Below are 19754 nucleotides of genomic sequence, written 5' to 3' on the forward strand. Positions count from 1 at the left end.
TCAAATTGTGTTTATTGAAAGTGATTTTTAGTAACAAGATTTTTTTTGGGAGTTGCCTGATTTTTTTCATAGTTCTTGGACCACTAGAAAGGGTGGACCCCAGAACTCGGTAAATTAAGTTGGGTCCTGCAGAGGGAGGTTAACAAGGATGTGTGTGTGTGTGTGTGTATGTGTATGTGTGTGCGACTGTGTGCGCGCGACGGTGTGTGTGTACGTGTGAGTGTGTGTGTGTGTGTGTGTGTGGTGCTGATGGGGTATGTCAGGTCAAGCAGTCTCAGCGCCGGGACTTGTGTGACATTCAGACTGTTTTGCCTCCAAACACAAGACTCCACACCTCCTTTTATTTCTCTCTTTCATCTCGATGATTCATGACTCTGTTTGTTATTCTTCACCATGGTCTTCTACACTTCCCATCATTCTTTTTGCTTCCCATCAACAATTCCTGAAGTCGCGTAACCATATTTATTGATTAGTTCATAAGACTCTCACATAGCTAGCATCTAGCTCAGGTCACACCAAACAGTTGTGAAATAAAAACTGATGCAAAATTGTTACGGCCCCTAACAACACAAAATTATCGCTGATGTTTGCAATCAGTCGTCAGAGTACCTAAAGCCATATTACACTGTGATTTGACAAGGTACAGGTGAAATATAATTGATGGAGACAAGCACTGGAAATGTGTTTATCCTCCTGAGATATAAGCCAGCTCTGAGGCTCAGCAGGAAGTGTGTGCGCTTTGACAGGCGTATTCGTGTCCATGTTGTTCTCATTTAGCCATGCCAGCTCCACTGCCAGACACTTGGCAGCAGGCCCTGAAGGAAATAGAAAACATTCTTAGTGTTTATCAAAATTTGAATTGCACAACCTTTTCTTTTAGGTTGTTTCTCCGTTTTTTTTTTAACGAGTTACTTTCTTTAGATCTGTGAGAAATTGCACATGGCACTCTTGATTGTTTGTGTGGAAGAACGTGTCCGTCTGTGCGTTTAACCTGCCAGAATGAGTGTTTATAGGTCTGGGTGTGTTTAGAGGGTACGTCACAGCTAGTTGCTGCATACTAACATTTAGCATTTTGGCTAGCTCGCATGTTGCCTACTAAGGCAATTTTAGTAAGCGTTTACCAAGCTTGTGACCATCGCTCAACTCAAGGAAGGTCACATTGTGAAAAGGGCTATTTTCAAAAATGTTTTGCACATGATGCAATGAAAGTGTGCTTTTAAAATGATTCACTGACATTGATGTATCCTACCTCCCGTTTTCATACCCAGGAGGATGAAGAGGGCATTTGGGCATGATTTGGCGCCATCGTTGGAAGATTGCAAATAAAGTGAGTACCCAAACTTGTACGTATATCCAGGACTCATGCATTCATGATTTATTCATGATCATCCACACAAAAGTAAGCTAGCGTGATCACTGGTCGGCAACATAGATTTGGCTACGGTAACTACACCATTAGCCGACTCCGACCAAGGGAGTGTAAGAGCACCTTTCCCATTGCATATGAATTTTCCTTCCACTAAAAGGCATTCAGGGATTTACAGCTGCCTTTATGGTGAAGGTATATGTGCTGGTTCTTGAAAGTGCTTTCCGTTCACTGTCTGCGTGGTTATATGGGCAACTGTGCGCTATTAGATCGAAACGCACTAAGCAGCCTCATGTGGGTCCAGTGGTGATAAAAACGACACAGTGACACAAACCAGAGATGGACAAGTCAGTCTTAACCCAAGTCTTGCCTTTCTTCAGCCATAGTAAAATTTTACCATGCCACCCCACCCAGTTGTGTTTCCGTGCGTGGGGTAGTTAATTACAATACAACGCTGAACAGTCATGATGTTATTTAAGACTGCAAGCTGAAAAAGCATAAAATGAAGAATGCAGAGTCATAAAGGGTAATTCCTGTTGTGGGAGCTTTATATCGAAGCCCCCCCATGGACTCAAGATGTCTTTCAACACAGACGTGCTAAAAGAGGCCTGTGTTATAGTTTGCTTGGCGCTAACACGGCAAGTAACATGGATGACGAGATGCAGGGCTGAGAAGAAGGGTGCCCACGTTTTTATGTGGCAAGTGAAGCGAATAGCGGGCGGCTTGCTCGACTCATACTTTCCAATGAATGTCATTAATTCCCATCAATAATCCACAGGTGGACCATCACAAGTGGATTGTCTTTCTAACCTCAGTGACTTAGTCATTATACACTATGCCCCGATGGTGCTTTAAGGGATTACAAATCTGTTAGTGTGTTGGAGCAAATGGTTTGTCTTTCCACCGTGTAGCCACGATAGCTTTAGTCTTGTGTGTATTTGTGCACAAGAGCCTTTCCAAGCACAACGTACAGTACGGTCGGTACCCGAGCAGCCTGTAATGTAGTCCATGTGTCAGCAGTGTCGGGATTCACCGTCAGGAACGACCACACTGCTCCAATTCTCCCTCTTTCCATCTCTCTATCTTTTTTTCCCATCCTTTTCTTTCCTCCTCCGGTTTTTCTTTCGGCCACCCTCTAATATGTATTCCTTCAAGGTAAACGTAGGATTCTGAGTCTTGGCGTAGCCAGCTGCTACGGTATCTTGAATCAGATACGCCGGTTGGTGTGTGCGTGTATTAACGTGTGTGTATTGGCTCTTCTTATCCCGATCTAATACAATAAGCCAGGCACATTAGCCTTTAGCGCAGAGTGGTGTTGTGGCTAGCAATATCAGCGCAGTTCATCTATCCACTGTTGTTGTTCTGGCAGTGTGCAATGCGAGCACAGCTAACGTGCGTTAGCTGCCCTTTATGGAAGAACAGATGGGAGCTATTTAGTGGTGTGTAGCTACAGCGCAATAAGGCCGGACCTAATCCCCATATCCTGTCCCTGAGTGAGCCCTACCTAATATGAACAAACAGAGATGACAGCATAGATAGCCAAATAGACAGCGAAATAGCTAGGGTTCGCTGTGTCTTTGCAGACATCACCGTCTGAGCTGCAGGCATTCAGGTTTTTTTTTTTTTCAGGCGCTCCCTTGACTCCCAATGTGAGGCCACCATTTGGATTCCACACAATGTGAGCTTTGAGATTGGAATTGGCAAAGTTGTTTGGAGCATCCAGGTATCATAGTTGTGGATGTTTGTCAGAGCACTGAATGCTGATTGGCTCGTTGGGTGCCTATGCCCTGCTGGTGATTACAGAGGTTTTGTTTACCCTCTTGGCCTCCAAGACACCCCCTACTCTAATGAAATAAGAATGCCCTTTTGGGCAGAGCATAGTACGCTAGAGGAGGGGTGGAGGGAAAAGTGGAGGAGAACTTGGAGCCAAAAAGTGAAGCAGTGTGGGGGGAGAAGTTCTCTGGAAACATTATGCTTTTATCCCACCGTAAAGTTGTTTGTACTGAATGGAGAGAAAGAAGCTGAGAGGCTTTCTAATGGGGACGGGTTTGTTCTGGCAAAAACAAGTCAAAAAGGTTTTTTTTTGTTTTGTTTTGTATTTTACTGAATGTAGCATTTGTGTGTCCACATATGGACATTTGTAATTATTCCACCCGTGTGTGTAGAAGGAGGCCGCAAAGCGCCTTCATTGCGAAAGGGAGTCAGTGCTGTTTAATATTCTGGAATGCACTTTAGTTGGTGTCAAGGAAATTGTTTGGCTCGCTTTAAGCCTCAATCTGATTGGCTCGACCCAAGGGCTCCTGTTTTATCAAAACCAACCCGAAGATCTACAAAAACCAGTCAATAAAACCGATGGACACAAGAAAAAGCTACATCATTGTTTCTTGTTTTTTTAATTGAGTGGTACTGCTTGGAAGCATTTACCTCAGAGTCCATTTTCTAAGATCATAGGGAAACTCGATAGATTGGACCTTGAAAGCTAAATTGCTTGTCCGTTTTTTTATCAATTATACTGTTGCCGTAATGCTTTAGCAAACCTGTTGTCATTTCCATCGAGTGTCTTGTTCACATCAAAGATGAGCAGTCAGTTTTGCACATGGCAGTGCTGCTTGCTGAGGAGGGCGTGTGGTGATGTTGTTAAAAACAAGAAATTGTTTGGCGGTCAAATAAATGCTGGATGTTTTACAGTCCTGGGTAGTTCCAATCCCTACTGTGACCACAAGCATGAAAACTAGTGACATTTTTAACAAAATCGCATATTTCTAAGACCATTTTGTTTCCAAGTATTACCCTTGAGTGATTATCTTAACTATGACAATCAGTCAAACAGCCATAAAAGTAAATGGTAAATTAAACCCAAGCCTCAGTGTTATGTAATACTAACCAACATTTCTACAATTTTCTAAAGACAATTTTTCTTTGTTTTGGGCAAAGTATTTTTCATTGTGACATAATTAGAAGCACTGGTCCGTGAGTCGTCACCTTATCGTGGTGGAGGGGTTTGCGTGCCCTTATGATCCTAGGAGCCATGTTGTCGGGGGCTTCATGCCCCTGGTAGGGTCACCCATGGCAAACGGGTCCTAGGTGAGGGGCCAGACAAAGCACGGCTCACAGAAGCCCCTTATGACGATTGAAATAAATGGACTTCGTTTTCCCTCGCCCGGACGCGGGTCACCGGGGCCTCCCTCTGGAGCCAGGCCTGGAGGCGGGGCTCGAAGGCGAGCGTCTGGTGGCCGGGCCTTCGCCCATGGGGCCCGGCCGGGCATAGCCCGAAAAGGAAACGTGGGTCCCCCTTCCCATGGGCTCACCACCTGTGGGAGGGGCCAAAGGGGTCGGGTGCAATGTGTGCTGGGCGGCAGCCAAAGGCAGGGACCTTGGCGGTCTGATCCCCGGCTGCAGAAGCTGGCTCTTGGGACATGGAATGTCACCTCTCTGGCTGGAAAGGAGCCCGAGCTGGTGTGCGAGGCAGAAAAATTCCGACTAGATATAGTCGGACTAGCCTCCACGCACAGTTTGGGTTCCGATACGAGCCCTCTCGAGAGGGGCTGGACTCTCTTCCACTCTGGAGTTGCCCACGGTGAGAGGCGTCGAGCAGGTGTGGGTATACTTATTGCCCCCCGGCTGGGCGCCTGCACATTGGGGTTCACCCCGGTGAACGAGAGGGTAGCCTCCCTCCGCCTTCGGGTGGGGGGACGGGTCCTAACTGTTGTTTGTGTCTATGCACCAAACAGCAGCTCAGAGTACCCACCCTTCTTGGGGTCCCTGGAGGAAGTGCTGGAGAGCGCTCCTTCTGGGGACTCCATCGTTCTACTGGGTGACTTCAATGCTCACGTGGGCAATGACAGTGAGACCTGGAAGGGCGTGATTGGGAGGAACGGCCCCCCCGATCTGAACCCGAGCGGTGTTCTATTGTTGGACTTCTGTGCTCGACATGGATTTTCAATAATGAACACCATGTTCAAGCATAAGGGTGTCCATGTGTGCACTTGGCACCAGGACACCCTAGGCCGCAGTTCGATGATCGACTTTGTAGTCGTGTCATCGGATTTGCGGCCGCATGTTTTGGACACTCGGGTGAAGAGAGGGGCGGAGCTGTCAACTGATCACCACCTGGTGGTGGGTTGGCTCCGATGGTGGGGGAAGATGCCGGTCCGACCTGGCAGACCCAAACGCTCTGTGAGGGTCTGCTGGGAACGTCTGGCAGAATCTCCTGTCAGGAAGAGCTTCAACTCCCACCTCCGGCAGAGCTTTTCCCACGTCCCGGGGGAGGCGGGGGACATTGAGTCTGAGTGGACCATGTTCCGCGCCTCCATTGTTGAGGCGGCCGACCGGAGCTGTGGCCGTAAGGTCGTTGGTGCCTGTCGTGGCGGCAATCCCCGAACCCGCTGGTGGACACCGGCGGTAAGGGATGCCGTCAAGCTGAAGAAAGAGTCCTATCGGGCCGTTTTGGCCTGCGGGACTCCGGAGGCAGCTGACAGGTACCGGATGGCCAAGCGAAACGCGGCTTCGGCGGTTGCTGAGGCAAAAACCCGGGCGTGGGAGGAGTTCGGTGAGGCCATGGAGAATGACTTTCGGACGGCTTCGAGGAAATTCTGGTCCACCATCCGGCGTCTCAGGAGGGGGAAGCAGTGCAACGTCAACACTGTTTACAGTGGGGATGGCGTGCTGCTGACCTCGACTCGGGACGTCGTGAGTCGGTGGGGAGAATACTTCGAAGACCTCCTCAATTCCACCTACACGCCTTCCATTGAGGAAGCAGGGCCTGGAGACTCTGAGGCGGATTCTCCAATCTCTGGGGTCGAAGTCACTGAGGTAGTTAAAAAACTCCTCGGTGGCAAGGCCCCGGGGGTGGATGAGATCCGCCCAGAGTTCCTAAAGGCTCTGGATGTTGTGGGGCTGTCATGGTTGACACGCCTCTACAACGTTGCGTGGACATCGGGACAGTGCCTCTGGATTGGCAGACTGGGGTGGTGGTTCCCCTCTTTAAGAAGGGGGACCGGAGGGTGTGTTCCAATTACAGGGGAATCACACTCCTCAGCCTCCCTGGTAAGGTCTATTCAGGGGTGCTGGAGAGGAGGGTCCGTCGGGAGGTCGAACCTCGGATTCAGGAGGAGCAGTGTGGCTTTCGTCCTGGCCGTGGAACAGTGGACCAGCTCTACACCCTCGGCAGGATCCTTGAGGGTGCATGGGAGTTCGCCCAACCAGTCCACATGTGCTTTGTGGACTTGGAGAAGGCGTTCGACCGTGTCCCTCGGGAGGTTCTGTGGAGGGTGCTTCGGGAGTACGGGGTGCAGAGCCAACTGATAAGGGCGGTTCGGTCCCTGTATCACCGATGCCAGAGTCTGGTCCGCATTTCCGGCAGTAAGTCGGATTCGTTCCCAGTGAGGGTTGGACTCCGCCAAGGCTGCCCTTTGTCACCGATTCTGTTCATAATTTTTATGGACAGAATTTCTAGGCGCAGCCGAGGCGTTGAGGGGGTCCGGTTTGGGGACCTCAGCATCGCGTCTCTGCTTTTTGCAGATGACGTGGTGCTGTTGGCTTCTTCAGGCCGTGATCTCCAGCTCTCGCTGGAACGGTTCGCAGCCGAGTGTGAAGCGGTCGGGATGAGGGTCAGCACCTCCAAATCCGAGTCCATGGTCCTCGATCGGAAAAGGGTGGAATGCCCTCTCCGGATCGGGGATGAGATCCTGCCCCAAGTGGAGGAGTTCAAGTATCTTGGAGTCTTGTTCACGAGTGAGGGGAGGATGGAGCGTGAGATCGACAGGCGGATCGGTGCAGCGTCGGCAGTAATGCGGACCCTGTACCGGTCCGTTGTGGTGAAGAGAGAGCTGAGCCAAAAGGCAAAGCTCTCAATTTACCGGTCGATTTACGCTCCTACCCTCACCTATGGTCACGAGCTATGGGTCGTGACCGAAAGAACGAGATCTCGGATACAAGCGGCCGAAATGAGTTTTCTCCGCAGGATGTCCGGGCTCTCCCTTAGAGATAGGGTGAGAAGCTCGGTCATCCGGGAGAGACTCGGAGTAGAGTCGCTACTCCTCCACGTTGAGAGGAGCCAGATGAGGTGGCTCGGGCATCTTATCAGGATGCCTCCTGGACGCCTCCCTGGGGAGGTGTTCCGGGCATGTCCCACCGGTAGGAGAGCCCGGGGACGACCCAGGACGCGCTGGAGAGACTATGTCTCTCAGCTGGCCTGGGAACGCCTTGGGATCCCCCGGGATGAGCTGGATGAAGTGGCTGGGGAGAGGGAAGTCTGGGAGTCCCTCCTAAAGCTGCTGCCCCCGCGACCCGACCACGGATAAGCGGAAGAAGATGGATGGATGGATGGATGGTCCGTTTTAAGTGACATGGATGGAATAACAGGGTCTATGATTAGCTGTTCATAGGCTGCCTGCCAGGAACATTATTATTATTTCCTTAGAATTGATAAGAACCAATCAGTTCCCTTATTTAGCAAACAAACATGTTTTAATGTGAGTTGATTTTGTTGGATTATGTGCTTAGGTTGAGATCATTTACTTGCACTTGTGGTGTAGTTATGGCATGTGATTTTATTTTATGTATTTATTTATTTATTTATCTATTTATTTATTTATTTATTTTACTTATTATTTTATTTATAATTTTATAGTGTACTTATGCCATGTAAATTTATTTTATTTTTACAGTTCATAGAGAATCCTGTAGATTTTAGTACCATATTTTCTGCACTATAAGGCGCACTGGATTATAAGGTGCACCTTCATTGACATTTTTATTTTAGAAATTATTTCATATACAGGGCACATCGGATTAAAAGACGCATATAATAGAAGCTACTGCATCAAACTGGGGTTTACGAGGGTTGCGGTATGCATCCACTAGATGGTGCTGTGCTAAAGGGAATGTCAACCCAGTCAATGAGGTAAAGTCCAGCTCCCTTTTCGTATGAACGTGATACGTTTGGCTTCTTACTTGGTCAAGCAACCCCTCTCACTTTTGCTGGTCATACACTTTCTTTAGTTTAAAAGAAAAACATGAGTGCGTGCGTTGATTAGCTTCTTAGCTTTGGTGTCTATGTGCTGCGGTGAGGGGGAGGGGGGGGGGTTGTTCACTGTGACTGCCACGGTTGCCGTAATGCTGAAAGCGATTCAACCTTGTAATTTACTAGTCGTACTAAAACGTACTGAAACATTTTGGTAGAGCGCTGTACCAGATTCAAATTCATCAGTTGATCCATATATAAGGCGCTCTGCATTATAAGTGTGGCGGCCGTGTCTCAGGCAGTAGAGCGGATCGATTAGTAACGGGAGGGTTGGCGGTTTAATCCTAGCTCTGTCACAGTCACATGTTGTGTCCTTGGGCAAGACACGTCATACATCTTGCCTCCAGGTCACCATTGTAAATGAGAAAGTGTTCTCAATTGGCTTACCTGGTGAAACATTGAATACATTAAAAAAAAAAATTAAAATGCGCACTGCGTTATTTTCAGTACATTTTAAGTTTATAAGTGCGCCTAATAGTGCAGAAAATACGGTAGTTTATTTCATTCATTCATTCATTCATCCATCCATCCATTTTCTGAACCGCTTAGTCCCCACGGGGGTCGCGGGCGTGCTGGAGCCTATCCCAGCCGTCATCGGGCAGTAGGCGGGGGACACCCTGAACCGGTTGCCAACCAATCACAGGGCACACAGAGACAGACAACCATTCGCACTCACACTCACACCTAGGGACAATTTGGAGTCTTCAATCGGCCTACCAAGCATATTTTTGGAATGTGGGAGGAAACCGGAGTGCCCGGAGAAAACCCACGCGGGCCCGGGGAGAACATTCATTCATATATGTATTCATTCATTCAGACGTGCGTACTAAAAAAATGACCACCCTATCCCTACTGTGAGGAGGTTCTCTTAGATTTGGGGCTTTTGGGGCTGCTTTGCTCCATCGGGCACAGAGCGCACATGGGATGCAGCCCCATGCTGGCAAGTAAATCTTTGGTGACCGTTGAGCCATGGACTAGGGGTCAGACGAAGTGTCTGACTGAAGCCATCCCTCATCCCGCTGTCCGCATCATCAGTCTTTGAGGTCAAATGTCGTCCCACCACTTTGACCAATAGAGGAGTGAAACTCAGCAACACCTGTACACTGACAGCAAGTGTGCTAATTGTCACTTCAGCTCCTAATACAGACCTCTAATAATTAAATCTTTGGAATTTTTCATCATCCTCTTCATCAAAGTTTTTGATGTGTGTTCAGACATCTAATGTGCGTTTGATGTTTGCCCAAGTAAGCTCCTCATCCCCACCAACAACACACCTATTACACACACTAAGATACAGCCGCACGCAAAGGAGGGAGTGATTTATCACTCCTCTGTTATTAATTCTTGTGCTCTTGAGACTGGATCTGTACATACTTGTGTGGGTCATCAGTAGCATGCGGATGATCCAACCTATCAACATTTCAATTAAATCATCACCTCTTGTACTTTGTGACAGACCTTGACTGTGTATTCACGCTGGTAAAGTTCCCAAGACTATCAATTTAGTTTTAAGATTGCTAAATTGAATTTATGAATTTGGGTTTGTATGTGTTGGATACAGTTTGACAGAACCAAAATGACTACCAACGGACAGAAAATAATATCCATCCATCCATCCATTTTCTGAACCGCTTAGTCCCCACGGGGGTCGCGGGCGTGCTGGAGCCTATCCCAGACGTCATCGGGCAGTAGGCGGGGGACACCCTGAACCGGTTGCCAGCCAATCGCAGGGCACACAGAGACAAACAACCATTCGCACTCGCACTCACACCTAGGGACAATTTGGAGTGATCAATCGGCCTACCAAGCATGTTTTTGGGATGTGGGAGGAAACCGGAGTGCCCGGAGAAAACCCACGCGGGCTCGGGGAGAACATGCAAACTCCGCACAGGGAGGGCCGGAGGTGGAATCGAACCCGCACCCTCCTAACTGTGAGGCGGACGTGCTACCCAGTGGGCCACCGAGCCGCCCCAGAAAATAATAATTCAAAATATTTAAATTATTAAAAAAAAAAATAATCTTTGACATCTATTGTTGAAAGAGTTAGTTTTCATACCCATATTTGATGGAAAAAAGGTTCATGGGGAACAAGGTGGTGGATAATATTTTTGGGGGGTTTATAGGCACTCGGTACAATCTTGGTCATATCCAGTATTGATTAGGTGATGTATGGATTTTTTACTATGCTGTGCACTCGTGTGTGCGTGATTGCGTGTGTGCGTGATTGCGTGTGTGCGTGCGTGCGTGCGTGCGTGCGTGCGTGCGTGAGTGAGTGAGTGAGTGAGTGAGTGAGTGAGTGAGTGAGTGAGTGAGTGAGTGAGTGAGTGAGTGAGTGAGTGAGTGAGTGAGTGAGTGAGTGAGTGAGCGAGCGAGCGAGCGAGCGTGCATGCATGTCTTTGTGTGTGTGTGTGTGTGTGTGCGTGCGTGCGTGCGTGCGTGCGTGCGTGCGTGTGTGCGTGCGTGCGTGCGTGTGTGTGTGTGTGTGTGTGTGTGTGTGTGTGTGTGTGTGTGTGTGTGTGTGTGTGTGCGTGTGCTGTAGAAAGAGAAATGGATAAAAAAAACATCCTGACCGGATTACAAGTGTGGTTTGTGATCTTTTGGAGATGGCAGCTCACAAAAGCTCTTCCCTGAGGAGATCCTTACACCTGTGGAGGCACTACTTGGAAGCCGCACTGTGTGTGTCTGAGTCTGCACGTGCAAAGTGTGCATGGTGGGATGACCAAAAAAAAAAAAAAGTGCAGTGTATGCTCAGTGGGATAGCGTGAGGGAAAGGTTATCTACAAAAGGATGACTGATTGATGGAGGGAAAAGGATTTAGAGGCAGAAGAAAATAAAAAAGGAATCAAAGCCCATGAACTTTAAAGCGCTAAAAAAATACCACACAGTTTCACGCACAGTTTACCTACAGACTGAGTAAAACAGCTGAATATGACTGAAATAAAAATTCACCCCAAAAAATAAAATAATAAAATGAAAAATTAAAGTGTGATTGGGGCCCTCGGTAGTTCAGAGACTTAATGGGTGAGAAATAAAGAAACAAGACTCTTCATGCTTCACTTTATTAGCCACAGATGCATATATAACTAAAAATATAGTTAAGTATTAAAGAGAAGAAGATCACTTCCTGGACCTCCAAGGAAAAAAATGTTTGAACCAGAGGTGCTCTTTTGGTATAGTATAAGAGTATACTGTAAACAAAACTGAGGAAGGCCACTATGGCTGAAACACATTGGACTGCTTTTTGTCCATTTTGTGACATTAAAGGCACTTTAAATGTATCCAGAGGGTGCCTTGTTTTTCTCATTTTTTAAAGTATTATTGTAAAACTCAAGATGCTGTACATATCAGCAACATTCACGATCACCATCAGCAACTGTGTGACCGCCACTCAACATGCGAGCCGGACCGCTCATTAAGCCTAACAGTTGGTTGCAGTTTATGTCTCGTGCTAGCCAAACACTCTTCCAAAGTTCGTCTGCATGTTGGAGGCTTGTAGAAAATTAAAGTGCTGCGGGACCATTTGTCAAAGTAAAAACACTTCCTCAGTATTGGATCTGTCATTAATTAGAATTGTCTCTTTTTCAAGAATCTCGACTGTGGTGCCATTGAGCTTTTCAAACCAGCAAAATCTTTGATGAAACTGAGCTTCAAACATCAAAAAGTAGGCCACGGGCCTATTGCTGATGACTTCACATGACAAGTGTTGTGAAATGTTTCAAGTCTTAAGGCTGCGGAATAAGTTTCTCATTTAGGCTCGAAACTGAAGACGGTTTTAAACCTTTTAGCTTGTTTGCTGTTTCGGCCACATGGTACATTGTAAAAAAATAAAAATAAATAAGGCCTGGCTGATTAAATTAGCTGACTATTATCGGCCAAGAAGCCTATTTGTAAAACATTAAAGGGAAAGATTCTTATCACAATATATTTACAGTTGACTCCCGCTATTAGCGGGAAAGGCGACCAGGCCTAACTGCGAATAGCAAAAATCTGCGTATGATTGGCACCCGTTGCAATGCATTTTGGGGAGGGGTTATTTTATGCAATACATTTTGTTTCTATCCTAGTCTGTATAGTCTAATGTTATTTTTTTACTGGCAAATATCGGCATACAAAAATCCATATCAGTCCAACCCTAGTATCCTACCTTGACTGGTGATTTATTCGAGGTATACTCTGCCTCTCATGCAACGTCACTTGGGATAGGATCCATCTCTGGATAGTTGCGGTTGAAAATTGATTTTGGACTAGTTTGTGAGTAATAGCTAAAGGACTCCATGAACCTTGGTTTAGATGCTATATCACAGCTTTGGTGCGTACCTCAGGGGTATAATGTTAAAAGTAGATTGGAATGTTCAGATTAGAATGGATTTCTTCATGTTCATCCCCAAGCTTCCACTTTTTAAACGGGTGCTTTGAATTATTGAACTTCTGCCGCTGAATCTGTTTTTCTCTCTGGTTCCTCTTTTCTTACATGGCTCAGGGCCACTGACTCAGTGTATGATGTGTCTAAAAACGAGCCAATAATTGTTTTGTCTGTTTTCTTGGTGATCTAATGCATAATTCTATTCTATTCAATCAGTGACATTCTAGGCAAAAGAAGCTCTCGTGCAGTCAATGTTTTGTATCTCCAAAATTCTACGTACCAGATTCATACAGCCTAAATATGACAGAAGTGGATATGCGATAGTACCTCTGCATCTCGCCAGCGGTCTCAAAGGAGCAGAGGCGGGCATGGCAGATTCAAATCTAGCAGCAGTCATCAATAGGTACCATTGTGCCACAGTTTTCCACTTCAGTGTTCTAACCAGGTGGGGTCTCGCCTGTCGGAGTGCATCCGCTGCAAAGCTTCATCCCTGCAGCTACGTTGGATCCACTGCTGGGTGGTCCTCCTCCTCCTCCTCACCTGACTAGCGTTAGAAGTTGAACAGCATCACTCACTGTGGGTGTCGGACTTCAGGATTGTCTGGGATGGCCTCGATCAATTGCAGCTTAGAGGAAGGATTCCAAAACCCAAACAATAAAATTAAACAAATAGGACTAGCAATAAAAAAAAAAAAGTTTTCTCTACCAGTTTCTCACTTATACACACGCCGATGCGGCACGTTTTTCTAACAGAAGCCTGACAGACAGACAGGTAGTACAGGAATGAAGCTGTAAGAGGCCCAATTGCTCCCCATCTGATGGAATAGGAATGGAGGACAATATAAACACTCTGTCATACACATAAACAAGGCCCCACTCAGGTTTCACTGCACAGTTAGGGAACTTTCAGACAGTCTTTTAGAGAAAAAGTATTTTTGTAATTTGTTTATGTGAGATTCCAGCGAGCTAATGTGGGGAATGGCTTTGCCGGCATCCCGCTACACCTGCGAACAATTTCGAGAGGTCTCTGGTGGACGGGCAGTAAAGATCCGTGAAATCCATGAATCAGTACCGTAATTTTCGGACTATAAGTCGCGTTTTTTTTCATAGTTTGGGTGGGGGGGCGACTTATACTCAGGAGCGACTTATATGTGAATTTTTTCGCAAATTTTCAAAATTCAAAAATCCGTTATGTAGTGAAACCGCGATAAACGAACCGCGATGTAGCAAGGGATTACTGTCATTTGACCTGCAAGTGACGTCAGCAGCGCGGCGGCTGTTTACATAAGGACAAAGGATTCTATCACGGGATGACGAAGATGATGAAGGGCCACACGTTTGAAGGACTTAATGATTTGGAGTGACACAAGGTTTGGAAAAACATATTTATGTTATAGTTATTTGATATATTTTATTTCGTGTAGCAACTTGTATATGTTTTTATCGTTACAGTTCAGTAGTTGTTGGCTCGTTGAACTCTTGTTTTGTTAAATAAAGAGCCGTTTACCAAACCCACGTGTTTCCTGGTACTTTGTTAACGCTACAATATAGTTGTATACTAGAGCTGTGCGGCGCGCACGCGACGTTGTTGACAATATGGACGGGGAATTTGATCGATGGATTTAATTATTAGGAGTGACACAGATGGTTTGATAATATTGTTGTTACATGATAGTTATTTGAAATATACTTTATATATCGTTATATGGGTCTGTAGAATAATTAGAAATGCAACTTACGAGTCCGACGTCAGCGGCGCATACGTGGCGCATACGCGGCATTGTTTACATAAAGGACGATCGATGGATTTAATGAATTGGAGTGACACAGATGGTTTGATAAACGTGTTATTTATGTAATACTTATTTGAATAACTCTGAATGTTACTCAGGCCCGTTCTCAGCTCCTAGTTTGTGTATATGTCACGTTAGCATACCGTATCGTTTAGCCTATTGTTGCTGGTTCATGTCTGTTCTTGGTGTTGGATTTTGACAAATAAATTTGCCCCAAAAGTGCGACTTATACTCCGGTGCGACTTATATATGGTTTTTTTTTCACTGTATTGTGCATTTTATGGCTGGTGCGATTTATACTCCGGTGCGACTTATAGTCCGAAAATTACAGTAATAAAATATTTCGTCTATTATTCACATCATAATACAAATCTGAAATATACAAATGTGTGGTGCAGGTATTATTATTATTTTTGTCTTCTTGTGGTTACCAACACACACATTCTTACATTCTACATAATATATCCGTGACTTTGAATGTTTGTGTGCCCTCAAAAGACATTAGAGAACCAGATTGTAGATTTGGCTAGTAACTGGCCATTAGCCACTTTGTGTGTGTGACACCTTTGGCAAGTTATCTAAGAATATGCTTGTGTTTATTTTGTTCCCATTTGTTTAATAAAGCAATTTAAAGTGCACCAGTCTATCCTTGACAACTTGCCGAGGGATTACAATTCGTTTTAATTAGAAATGGTAGGCGAAATTAAGTTAGCTAACAATGTTAACTTTACCACAGGCGTAGTTGTGTAACTTGAGCCAGTTGTAAAAGGCACGTTGCACTTCTTTAAGTGTGAATAGATATGCTCATCCTTAGCACTCCATCATGGCACTTCTATACATTTTATGAGCGAGTTTACTGTCTGCTCAGCAGTGCAAATGAACTGCGCACTCAAACATGTGTTTATGTTGTTTTAACCTTCTAATTATTTTTACACAGTTATTTCTCTCACACCGTCTGCTTGTGAGTGTGAACATTCGGGTTTTTTTTTTTTTTTCTTCCCCCTCTTGTTGCAACGCTCATGTCTGGAACTAGTTTGTTTGTCAGCAGGCATTCCTTTCGTACTACTCTGCTTGCTTAGGTAATAAGTGGCTTAGCTATAATTTGTTTGTGCGCATGTGTGCGTCTTCGTGACTGCTCCTGCATTTTCTACACATGCACACAGCTGAGCGCGTCCCATTAAACTAGGAAACAAGCCGTGGCCGGATGATTGCTATTCTGTCTCTTTGGATCTTCCATGTCATTCCAGAGTGGCCTATCTGCATTGTTGTGATTGCAATGCAGAATATTTGATGGATTTTAGTACCTGTGCACACATAAGGTATTTCCTTCCCTTGTGCAAGCTTGCAGGAATAAAATATCTAATACAGTACCAAGTTTTTTTTTTTGGTGGCCAAGCAGAAGCGGTATTAAAATCTGATGAAAGATGTATTGTGTATATTTCTCGCATTCCCTTTGAGTGTGGGAGGGGGGACGTTTGAAGAACAATGGAGATCATCATGATCATGAAAATGAATGCTGAAATATATTTTTGTGGGTTTTTCAATCAGAGTGCTTTGCGATGCTCTTTTCCTGCTGCTCTTACTCCCTCATCACTTGTCTGCCCACACACACACACACGCACACACACACACACACACACACGCACACACAGATGTGGTGTAGTTGTTTGTATTTCTTGACAGACAAAAATTCTTTGTTCTTTTTGTGATCCGCTTTTTGTGTTACCTGACACATGCGCACACCTACAAACAGTGTGTGTGTCTACGTGTGTATTTCTGAAAATGGAGAGCGTGCACAAGTGTTAAACCGAGTTCCTTGCCTGAGTGCCGCTACAAAGTCTCAGATTGACACACAGGATTGAGGGTGTCATCCTCGGGATTAAGTGTAACAAACTAGATTGACAGACAGAACAACAAAGGGAATCACACACACACTCACACACACACACACACACGCACACACACACACACACACACACACACACACACACACACACACACACACACACACACACACACACATGCACGCTACAAATGTACACAAGCAATTACAGGGAGGTGTATCAAAGTGCTGGTGTAATCCCCAAATAGATGCATGTGAGGAGGTCCTACCCTCATTACCTGCATGCCTCGACAAGGATTATCTCTTTCCTCAAACGTTGTCTTTTTCTTGTTTGCATGCTTGTTTGTGTACATGTCAGGCAAACTTAAAGATGAAAGAAGATAATGAACCGTCTTTCATTCAGGATTATACCCTCTGGTATTGTCTGGGCAAAAGCAATGGCAAGGTTTTTATTTTTTTATGAAGCCTATGTGTTGTTCAGGAATCTACATGAGTTTTTTTTCAATGGTTCTCATTTAAAAAAAAAAAAAAAAAAAGATGACATCAGTAGTTTTGTTTCCAAAGAGCAGGACGGTAAAGTCGGTAGTCTCGGCTGATATTCCTTTAGCGGTAAAAGGCGTCAAAACAGTTTAAAATACAAACTGCAATGCGTTGTTTAAATGTCATTAAGTATGTTTATTAACTTTTCAGACTCATAACACTTTAAATTTTAACAGAAAAAATGCTGAAAACTTGAACGTAGTAAATGAAATTCTTAAAAATTTCTTCCATGATGTTAACCCAGTTTGAAATTGTAACTAACACATTTACGATTGTGGATAGTGACTTTACTCACATATTCACTCAAATGATCGTTTTTTTTGCGTCCTTTCCTATGTAAAAAAAATAAATAAAAATATGCTAACCTGCGTTTTCAAGCGAGCACCCTAGATCTTTTTGCCTCGAGCTAAGCCACACCCCCAAAATGACACCACATTGTTTCCAACCCATAAACACTAAATACTAAGTCGAAATGAATGCTAAACGTTGATATATATCAACAGCAGGCAGGAAATACAATATCGTGCATTGTGCGTGTAGTGTGTGTTTGTACTTGCCTCTCCAGATTAAATGTGACATGTTTTGACAGAGGACAACCTTTCAGAGTTAATCTGCAAATTGTGGGATATACATTGTAAATCCCCAGACCTCATTTTACATAATCTCACTGTATTTTAGAATGGTTACATCACACTCTGCCAATTGAACTGTAAGAGAGTTCTTTGTTTGTTTTGTTCCTGTGGACTAATACTACAGATCACACTACTATACTGGTGAACTCAATCGTAAATGTGGAAAAAATAAATTCAAGAAAGTGCTTTGTCGCCGTCTGGAATCTTGCCACTCTTGGAACAGACCATTCGTTGGAAATTCTTCAGACTTTACAAGAGTGCATAATGTTTTACTGTGGATGTTTTAACTTGGCGTATGTTTCTGTCTTTGATGTTTGGGTTTGTAAAAGGATTGGTTTTACTGTCAGCGTATGTAGAGGCATGCCCATATGCATGTGTCTGTCGAGGCCGGCGCACTGGATGTGGTTCACCTTGCAGCGGCCACCTGTAAGCTATCAACAGAAATTAGCGTCTTTAGCCTTGATGGCTTGCAGAACAGAAAAGGGCGGTGAGAATGTGGTGGGCAGATTGCTGCTTTAGCTTTTTGGAAAGGTGTTTGTGTATGTTGTGCAAGGGTATGGCAACAGAAAGCTGCAGAGATAGATCTGAAACTAGTACTTACTGGTCTTCTAGCTCAAAAGACCACACCGTCACTTGACTCTGCTGAACGCTCACAATTCAATAAACAAATCAGTTATTAATTCCAGCCCGCAGGCTCCAAGCATACTAACAGCAGATATCGAGACATGCCACAGGTCACAACCCTCTCTTGGTGTCCAGGACTCATCTTGGCTGCGGGGCGTTGGAGAGAACGGGCGAGACTAATGATGTGGACCCTTGCGTTGCTGTTTCCTGTCCTTTGCTGGAGGACTTCCTGTGGCAGAGCCATCTTGTCTTGATTAAAGTGCACGTTCAGAGCCCCTGAAGCGGGACAGTTTTGTACTAAGACACACAAACAGAGAAGATATAGGCTAGTTCAAATCTCCTCTCCTTAGATATGTGATACTATTGACTGGGAGCTGTGGAAATACTGACTCTCTTTTGTCTTGAAGTTTCTCTGTCTGCTTTTAGTTTTTCTGCCTCCCCTTAGTGTGTAGCCAGGAGGCTGTTTGGTGTGATGAAGAGATGACTGGTCCTGTTTAGTTGACTGGTGTGCAGCCCAGGCCTGGCACCAGACCTCACAGCTGGGGTGTTGATCTGGGGCTCAGTTTATTCTGTGCAAAAACAAATGCAAACAGTGGCTTGTTCACTTGTAAAATCAATACGGGTTGACTTGTGACGAATTGGAGAAAAGGAAAACAATGTTTTTTTTTCTTTGTTTGTAAACAAAAACCTGATTTATTCCAGCATCAAGGGAAATTTGATTATCACTGTGACAGCACTATCTGGATGGTAGATTCTGTTTTTGTTTTGTTTTTTAGCCTATTTTGCTCACTAACTTTGTTTTGTGGCTCTACATACTATAAATAAATATTTTTGAAATTAATTTTAATAGCTTTTATTTTATAAAATTATATCTCAGTAGTTTTTTAATCAATTTAGCATTGCCTCTAGAAAAGAAGCAATGTGAATTTAAGAAATGAAAACTTTTGTTTCGTAATATTGTTCATTTATTAGTGCATTCATTGACTGCTCACAAAGCAGGACATCTCAAAATTACCAACAAAAAAAACCCACACACATTTAATGCACCAACCAGCAATGACTAATCCATTGCAGAGGGTATGTGGAAACCTTTCTAATTTATTTGATGCTTCAAAATCAAAACAGCTTCTACTGTTTTTACTGTTACTATAAATGAATACAATACTCAAATTCAATACTGAATTTAACATTTCATTCTAAATATTACAAATGTCTCCATATAGTGTATAAACATTTTAATAATGAGTTTAGAATTGCATTAAGTAACTGAGGTTGAATATACTGTACATATGCATGCACTTTTCATTGGAAATGCTGTGGGGGATTTTAATCACAGTAATCAAAACCTCAAGAAATGACATCAGGAAACCATTATCAAGTTTGTATTACCTTTTCTTTTTTTTTAAAACATTTTGTTAAACACTGCCAGCTCTTTTATCATTGTGAACTTCTTGCTACTAGCATCCACGTTGTTGATCTTGTGGTCTCAGATATGGAAATATTGTGCGTGTGTGTGTTGAGCCACTCTCCAAGGGTAAATTGTCAGAAAATGGACTCCAAATGCTGGCCT

The 19754-nt window shown here is 44.5% G+C and overlaps 1 protein-coding gene across 4 annotated transcripts in view; it reads left to right on the forward strand.

Moving 5' to 3' along the window:
• LOC125988874 (ELKS/RAB6-interacting/CAST family member 2) overlaps nt 1-19754 on the forward strand; it is a 135833-nt gene that overhangs the window by 102350 nt on the left and 13729 nt on the right. For all 4 annotated transcript variants that reach the window (XR_011086506.1, XR_011086508.1, XR_011086507.1 and 1 more), the window contains one exon: nt 1269-1327. Coding sequence is in view for 1 of the 4 variants with exons in the window: in XM_049754587.2 (XP_049610544.1) it covers nt 1269-1295 (27 nt within the window). In the remaining 3 variants the exon portion in view is untranslated. The remainder of the gene's footprint in view (nt 1-1268; nt 1328-19754) is intronic.

Source organism: Syngnathus scovelli, chromosome 2 (assembly GCF_024217435.2).
Source record: "Syngnathus scovelli strain Florida chromosome 2, RoL_Ssco_1.2, whole genome shotgun sequence".
Classification (NCBI taxonomy): Eukaryota; Metazoa; Chordata; class Actinopteri; order Syngnathiformes; family Syngnathidae; genus Syngnathus; species Syngnathus scovelli.